This window comes from Papaver somniferum, chromosome 10, assembly GCF_003573695.1.
Source record: "Papaver somniferum cultivar HN1 chromosome 10, ASM357369v1, whole genome shotgun sequence".
In the NCBI taxonomy this organism is placed as follows: Eukaryota; Viridiplantae; Streptophyta; class Magnoliopsida; order Ranunculales; family Papaveraceae; genus Papaver; species Papaver somniferum.
The window spans coordinates 109,560,432-109,568,395 of record NC_039367.1 but is presented as its reverse complement, the minus strand read 5'-3'; the positions used below and the strand labels follow the sequence as shown (position 1 = coordinate 109,568,395).

General features: G+C 38.0%; 1 protein-coding gene across 3 annotated transcripts; it reads left to right on the top strand.

Annotated features, from left to right (window-relative positions):
• Nucleotides 1-366: 366 nt before the first annotated feature.
• LOC113317768 lies at nucleotides 367-7,531 on the top strand. 3 transcript variants are annotated; one of them, XM_026565903.1, is made up of 6 exons: nucleotides 367-575; nucleotides 6,219-6,368; nucleotides 6,448-6,590; nucleotides 6,692-6,858; nucleotides 7,248-7,286; nucleotides 7,441-7,531. In XM_026565903.1, the coding sequence occupies exons 3-6, from the start codon at nucleotides 6,548-6,550 to the stop codon at nucleotides 7,501-7,503; spliced, it is 312 nt and encodes a 103-aa protein (XP_026421688.1). In that variant the 5' UTR covers nucleotides 367-575; nucleotides 6,219-6,368; nucleotides 6,448-6,547; the 3' UTR covers nucleotides 7,504-7,531. The 3 variants fall into 3 exon arrangements, with proteins under 3 accessions (XP_026421688.1, XP_026421690.1, XP_026421689.1); XM_026565904.1 differs by lacking the exon at nucleotides 367-575 and adding an exon at nucleotides 6,069-6,112; XM_026565905.1 differs by lacking the exon at nucleotides 6,219-6,368.
• Nucleotides 7,532-7,964: the final 433 nt, after the last annotated feature.

The window sequence follows — 7,964 nt, the reverse complement described above, 5'->3', positions numbered from 1 at the left end:
TGAGTGTTTGTTATCCTGACCGTCTCTACTGCCACAGGTTTTAGGATTTCATCCTATACTCGCACTACTGTATCCATCCCACACCTTAACTAAAGAGAAAAACGAAGAATTCGAAGGAAAAAAAATAGTTCATCTTCTTCTCCTCCAAATTTATTTCCTGAGAAATCTCTTTCCCCTTCTCATGATTAAGCTCAGGTCTCCTTTTTTTCATCATTTTTGGGATCCAGTTCAGGTAATTTCTTCCACTCAAATCCCATAGATTCTCCAGATTTAAAACTTCCCTGTCTCACTTTCTAATTCCATCTTTCTCTGTAATTTTTCCTCTCTCAAAATTCTCTCCCTTCGCTTCTCAATCATAAGATTGAATTAGGAAATCCCTGCAAATTTAACCTAATTCTGGAACAAACAAGTAATCCTCAAATTTCAACCTATTTCTAACTCGATCTGTTCCAAGATTTCAAAATCCTAGATTAAAGATTTAAAGCCAAAGTCCCAATATTTTCTTCTTTTCTTCGTTGGGTCGTCCTCTTGCTAGTCGCACAGTTGTAATTAATCTATCACCACTGACTTTGAAGGTAATACTTGATGAATTTTTTTTGCCAGCATTTGTTTCTTTCCAAGTTTCGATCAATTTTCAGGTTGCATGTCTAGTAGTTGGTATGTTTTTTATATATCATTGTTTCCATGTATATTTGGATGACTGATAATAACTAAGAGCACCTAGAAAGAAGGTTATAGAGAAAGGACAATTGGATTCGATTGAATAGTATTTGTTAGCTCATAGACTTGAATAAGGGAACATATGTCACATTGTGACAGTTAGAGTCTTACTGCTCAGTAGTTAAGTAGTTACTCTAGAATTTGTTGTTAGTAATTCTGCTGTGTGTTTAAATCCTTGTTGGTTATAGGTATCGGATGTCGACATGTGTGTTGCACCCATTGAGTCTTAGCTAGGGTAGCTGGTTGGTATTTAAAGCCCTGTAAGAATACCTTCCTTATCCATCTGAAAATTGAATGAAGATATACTTATTTGGCTGCGCTTGTTGAGCACATATTTGGCCTGAGTCTTGATTCAGGAGGTGAATTATCACCAATTTATCCAAATTTATCTTATCTGATTGACAAATTGTTGTAACTATACAACATTTGGCATCAGAGCCGTTCTAATTCACTCAAATCGTACCCAAATTTTTTTTTTCACCATGACATTGAAGGACGTTGAATCAGATGTTCAACAACTCAAAGGATCTTATGATAAACTTATTACAGAGATGTCTGATATTTGTGGTGCGGTTGATAAACTTTCCAAACAATTCGAAACCCTACTCAAGTTCTTAGAAAAGCCTCAACACACTCTCCTGAGAGAGAAGCTGGATCTCATTCAGAAGCTAATGAGACTCACTCCGTTCCACCTCCATTTTACACTACTCCTCACTATCGAGTTCCTAAACTCGATTTTCCACGATTTGATGGTGATAATCCGAGGGGATGGATTCAAAAAAGCAAAAGATACTTCAAACTGAATGGAATTGAGGACCATATGAAGGTAAATATTGCTGCAATTTACTTGGAAGGTAAAGCTGAAAAGTGGTTTTTAAATATTCAGGTCAATCGACCTCGTATTTCTTGGCCAGATTTAGCTACTAATTTAATTGCTAGATTTGAAAATCCAATTGAAGAAAATTTTGTGGGTAGCTTCAATAAATTAGTTCAACTCTCTATTGTGGATGATTATTATGAAGCATTTGAGTCTTTAAAAGCATTAATATTGAACATGAATCCTACTCTTACTGAGGATTATTTTGTTATGAGTTTTTTGAGTGGTCTTAAAGAAGAAATTGGTAAGTTTGTGTCCATGTTTCAGCCTGAAACACTTACTGAGGCTTTTTCACTGGCTAGACTACAAGAGCAGAAAGTCAACCTTGCAAATACCACTCGCAAACAATTCAATAGATCTTTCAATACCTCATATTCTTCTAATAGACAATATTCATCACCCTCCTTCCCACCTAAACCCATTTTAACTTCACCAAAGTCCACACCTCAAACACCCAAATCTTTTTTCAACCCTTAGAATAAACCTACCACTACAAGTCCCACAATTAAAAGACTAACTCCTGAAGAGATGCAAAGGAGAAGAGATTTAGGACTTTGCTATAATTGTGATGTGGTTTATAAGCCAGGCCACCTGTGCAAAGGGAAACAAAAGATATTCATGCTACAAATGGAGCCTTCTGATTCCCAAGAGACTGAGGAAGAGGATGATGTATTTGAAGAGGCTGTGGAATCACCAGTCCAATCTGACATGGAGATTTCCTTACATGCTCTAACATGCACTGTTACAGGGGATACAAACATAAGGTGTCCATTTTAATTGATTCAGGTAGCACAACTAGCTTTATAGACAGTACTTTAGCTGCTAAAATTCATTGCACTATCAGTCAAACTGCTCCTATGATGGTGACTGTAGCAAATGGTGATAAGACTGTGAGTACTGGTGTATGCCCAAAACTGCAATGGAGTATGCAGGGCCATAAATTTACTGAAGATCTGAGAATCTTGCCTCTAGGGGGCTGTGATATTGTGCTTGGAGCTGACTGGCTCAGGAACTTGGGTGATGTACTATTTAACTTCTCTAAGGTGAGTATTTCTTTCAAGCACCATGACAAGAAGATTACATTACAGGGTACTTCATCCAACACTTCTGTTCTCATGATGAGTGGCTCAGCTGTAAAAAAATTCATTTCCAAAACTACTCATGGAGTTATAGGTCACTTATTCTCTATCTCTACCACTACTACTCCTCCTACCCCTCCTGCAGCTATTTCACCATTATTACAAGAGTTCCATGACATATTTTAGGAACCCACCAAACTCCCACCTCAAAGAAGTTTGGATCACAAAATCCCATTGCAACCACTTTCAACACCAGTTAACCAAAGAGCTTATAAATGCCCATATATTCAAAAATCTACAGTTGAGAAACTTGTGAAAGAAATGCTTCAGTCTGGCATAATTCAACCTAGCCACAGTCCTTTTGCTTCCCCAATTCTATTGGTCAAAAAGAAAGATAACTCTTGGAGGTTCTGTGTTGATTACAGAAAACTCAACAGCATCACCATGAAAGATAAATTCCCCATTCCAATTGTGGATGAGTTATTGGATGAATTGAAGGGTGCAATTATATTCACTAAGATTGATCTTAGAGCTGGCTATCATCAGATTAGAGTGCATGATTTAGACATATTCAAGACAGCTTTTAGAACTCATCAAGAGCATTATGAGTTCAAAGTCATGCCATTTGGCTTGAAAATTGCACCTGCTACATTCCAGGCATTAATGAATGACATTTTTCAGCCTTACTTGAGGAAATTTGTTCTTGTTTTCTTTGATGACATCCTTGTTTACAGCCCAAGTATGGAGGAACATTTGGAGCATTTGAAGATTGTTTTTTCCTTCCTTAGACAACATCAACTTTTTGCTAAGTTTTCCAAGTGCTGCTTTGGCCAACCTTCCCTGGAGTATCTTGGTCACATCATTTCAGCTAATGGTGCGTGTGCTGACCCATCTAAGATTGACTGTATGCAGAATTGGCCAATTCCCAAGACCATCAAGGAATTGAGAGGGTTTTTGGGACTTATTGGTTACTATAGGAAATTTTTTCAAGGGTATGGCTTGATTAGTAAACCATTAACAACTATTCTCAAGAAGAATTATTTCCTGTGGAGTCCAGCTGCAACCACTGCATTTGAAAAGCTCAAACAAGCAATGACCACTATTCCCATTTTGGCTTTGCCAGACTTCACTAAGCCTTTTGTTGTGGAAAGTGATGCAAGTGACACATGTTTAGGGGCAGTACTACTCCAAGAAGGCAGACCAATTGTTTTTTTCAGCAAACCTTTGGGTCCAAGAGCTCAAGCACTTTCTATTTATGAGAAAGAATTTCTTGCGATTGTCATGGTTGTGCAAAGATGGAGACAGTACTTACAAGACACCAAATTCATCATCAAAACAGATCACCAAAGCTTGAAGTATTTTCTTGAGCAAAAGATAACTACTCCCTTACAACAAAGATGGTTGATCAAGCTCTTAGGTTTTGTTTATAGTATTGAATACAAAAAGGGAGCTGAAAATGTTGTAGCTGATGCTCTATCAATAACGCCTGCTGAGCCTGCTACTTGCCATTCTTTGGTTCTCTCTACACCATCATGGGTTCAAGAGGTTACCAACAGCTATACCAATGATGATAAGGCACAACAACTTATTTCCCACCTCCTCCTCAATACTAATGGTGTTCCACATTTTACTTATAAAGATGGTGTTCTAAGATACAAGGATAACCTCTACATTGGCATGGGAAGCAACATCAAAAACAACCTTCTTACTTCACTTCACGCATCTGCAGTTGGGGGCCACTCAGGTATTCAAGCAACTTTTGTTAGAGCTAGAAGTCATTTATATTGGAGAGGCATGCATATAGATATTGTGCTTTTTGTTTCTCAATATGAAGTCTGTCAGAGGAACAAAAGTGACAATACTAATTCTGCTGGATTGCTTCACCCTCTTCCTATTCCTAAGAAAGCATGGCAGCATATAACTATGGACTTCATAGAGGGCCTCCCTATCAACAACAAGAAAAGTGTCATCATGGTGGTTGTAGATAGGTTAACTAAATATGCACATTTTGTATCTCTTCAATATCCATACACAACTGCCACTATGGAAAAATCTTTTCTCACTCAAGTATTTAAGTTACATGGGATGCCTTTATCCATTGTGTCTGACAGGGACAAGGTCTTCACTAGCCATTTTTGGCAAGACTTATTCAAGGAACTAGGGACAAGCCTTAACCTCAGCACAACTTATCACCCTCAGACAGATGGTCAAACTGAGAGGGTGAATGCTTGCTTAGAAAATTACTTAAGGTGCCTCACAGGTCACAAGCCTAGCCAATGGAGTGAGTGGATGGATCTAGCTGGATGGTGGTACAATACCATCTTGAAGATATCCCCATTCCAAGCACTTTATGGGTATGTACCTCCTCACTTAGATTTTCCCTCTCAGATCACTACTTCAGTAGAAGCAGTTGAACTTTACCTTAAAGAGAGAGCAGCTTGTCTTGATATCCTCAAAGAATCTCTTCATAAGGCTCAGGAGAGAATGAAGATGTATGCTGACAATTCCAGAAAAGATATATCCTTTACATTGAGAGATATGGTATATTTAAAGCTCCAGCCTTACATGCAAGACTCTCTCGCCTTGCGCAAGAACTTTAAACTTTCCTCCAAGTTATATGGACCATTTCAGGTGTTGCATAAAATTGGACCAGTGGCTTACAAATTGGAGCTTCCTTCTCATGTGCGCATTCACCCTGTATTCCATGTATCTCAGCTTAAGAAACATATTGGACTCAAGCACACTCCATCCACCACTCTGCCAATTGTGGATTACGAAGGTGAAATTATAATGGTTCCTCAACAAGTCTTGCGCAGCCGCACCATATTAAGGGGAAAGCAATTGGTTCGACAGGTTTTGATTCAATGGACTAATTCATCGCCTGAAAATGCTACCTGGGAAGATGTTTCAAATGTCAGAGCTCACTACCCTAAGTTTATCCTTGAGGACAAGGATTCTTTTCAAGGGAAGGAAATTTCACAGTGTGACAGTTAGAGTCTTACTGCTCAGTAGTTAAGTAGTTACTCTAGGGTCTGATGTTAGTAATTTTGCTGTGTGTTTAAATCCTTATTGGTTAGAGGTATTGGATGTCGACACGTGTGTTTCATCCATTGAGTCTTAGCTAGGGTTGCTGATTGGTATTTAAAGCCCTGTAAGAATACCTTCCTTTTCTATCTGAAAATTGAATGAAGTTATACTTCTTTGGCTGCCTTCTTGAGCACATATTTGGCCCGAGTCTTGATTCAGGAGGTGAATTATCACCAATTTATCCACATTTATCTTATCTGATTGACAAATTGTTGTAACTATACAACAACATATTTGGAAAGATTGTGTAACTTATTTGGGGTTTTTACAGGGGTTTTTGCACATAAGAGATGATTGATAAAATGATTGTCGGTATTGGCCAGCTTCAAAACAAGCCACGACTCTCTGAGTTAGATTTTCTTGATTATCTTCTTGAATGTTCTATGATTCAGGTTTCTTTGATTGGTAGACGTAGTTGGTGTTAAAATGTGTAATTAGAATTTTTTTCTTTGCAGGTTATTGTAAGGCTTCTCTTAAATGTAGTCCACACTTTTATTAATCATAGCCCAAAAAGTTTAAGCTAAAATGAAATATCAAAGTTACCAAACATGTCTGGCGGTTAACTATGAAAGAACTGCAAAGGAACATGAATATTGCATTTACCTGTAAGTAGCCCATGGTTCTAACCAAGATATTTCCTACTTGTTTTAACTTGCATCATCTCCAATTCCATGTTTTTTCCAGGATTTCGCAAGGTTGTTGACATGAGCACTTTGGCGTTGGGTTCTTTCAGCCTTGGAATCCTCAATTGTGTGATTCAGCTCTATTGTTTTTTCCTTCTTCCATGTTAATGATTCCCTATCGGCCTCGTAAAACCTTCATGTTAGGTATTATATTTTTGGTTCTTCATGTAATTAGTATGAAATATGAGTGTTTCTGTGTATCTATTACCTCATAAAAAGCTTGATGGATTGTGCACTTTGTATAGGTTCAAGCTCTGAGTGTGTATGTGTCTGTCTACAACCTCTTGTAGTTCCGGAAGCAGTGGAAGAGGTGTTGCAAGAAGTGAAAGCCGGGAAATACTGGTTCAGCATTTACTTGTTAAAGAGGAGGATCTTAAACTTCTGGTGGAGTTTCACGCGAGTATTGCAAGAGGTCAGAAAAAATTAACTGCATTTTAAGCAAATAAAAAACGACACGTCTTAGGATTTACATCTTTCTTCTTGTATCTGATAATATGAGCTTAGGTTTTAGGACTTTTAGTCTATTAAGGAGCTGGTCAATTGGAAACGACATTCTGGGTCTAGTTTCCACTTGCATTTTTGGGTTTTTCTGCTGGTTCTAGGATGGTTGTTGGTCTATGACGTATTAGTTTTCTCTTTTGCAGTTTGTCTTCTTTCGTGAGTGCACTCACAAGATAACTTAGCAAGTGGTTTTAGATAATTCTGTGGTGGATCTTTAATTATACTTTGTGTTCTTTTGAAGACTCTTGCTGCGAATTTTTTAATCTAATTGTATAACTTGATTATATTGTTCTCTTCCAGGGATCTGATGAGGCTTTGTTCGATTGCTTCTATCTTATGGTAAATATTAGTTAGCTTTTACTTGCAGATCACTATGTTGCTTGATATCCCTTAATTGATTCGCAGAAAGTGTGATTTTTCTGCTTCGGGATTACCGTTTATTCAGTTTTTCCATATGATGGAATTTGACTTGGTAGTTTTTTTGTCATTGCAGATTAACTCTGGGGCCTGGTGGTTAGTTGATGCAAACATCCCGCATCAGAAATACCAATACTGATGGTGAACCTTTTACTTTCACATTTGTGTATCACACCTATTTCTCCATTTCTGATATTGTAGATGGTGGATTTTCGACAAAAGGTAGAATTGTAAAACTATACTCCAGATTCGGCAACCGGATGAGTATTGAGGCTCATGTATCTCATTAAAGCATGAAAGCTCATGCCATAAATCTCTGACTGAGAAGGTTGTCTCTTAGAGTACATGTAGATGTGTAGTCTCTCAGCTGAGACCACGACATATCCCATGAATACTGAGCAATTTCAGTAATTACTCCAGATCCGACAATCGGATGAGTATCGATACTCATGTCTCTATGCATGAAAGCTCATGCCACCTCTGATGGAGAAAGTTTCTCAGGGAAGATTTAGATGTGTAGTCTCTCAGCTGAGACCACGGCACATTTCGTACTGTGTAGAATTGAAAGATTGGACGGCTCCTAGACAACATGCCTGCTAG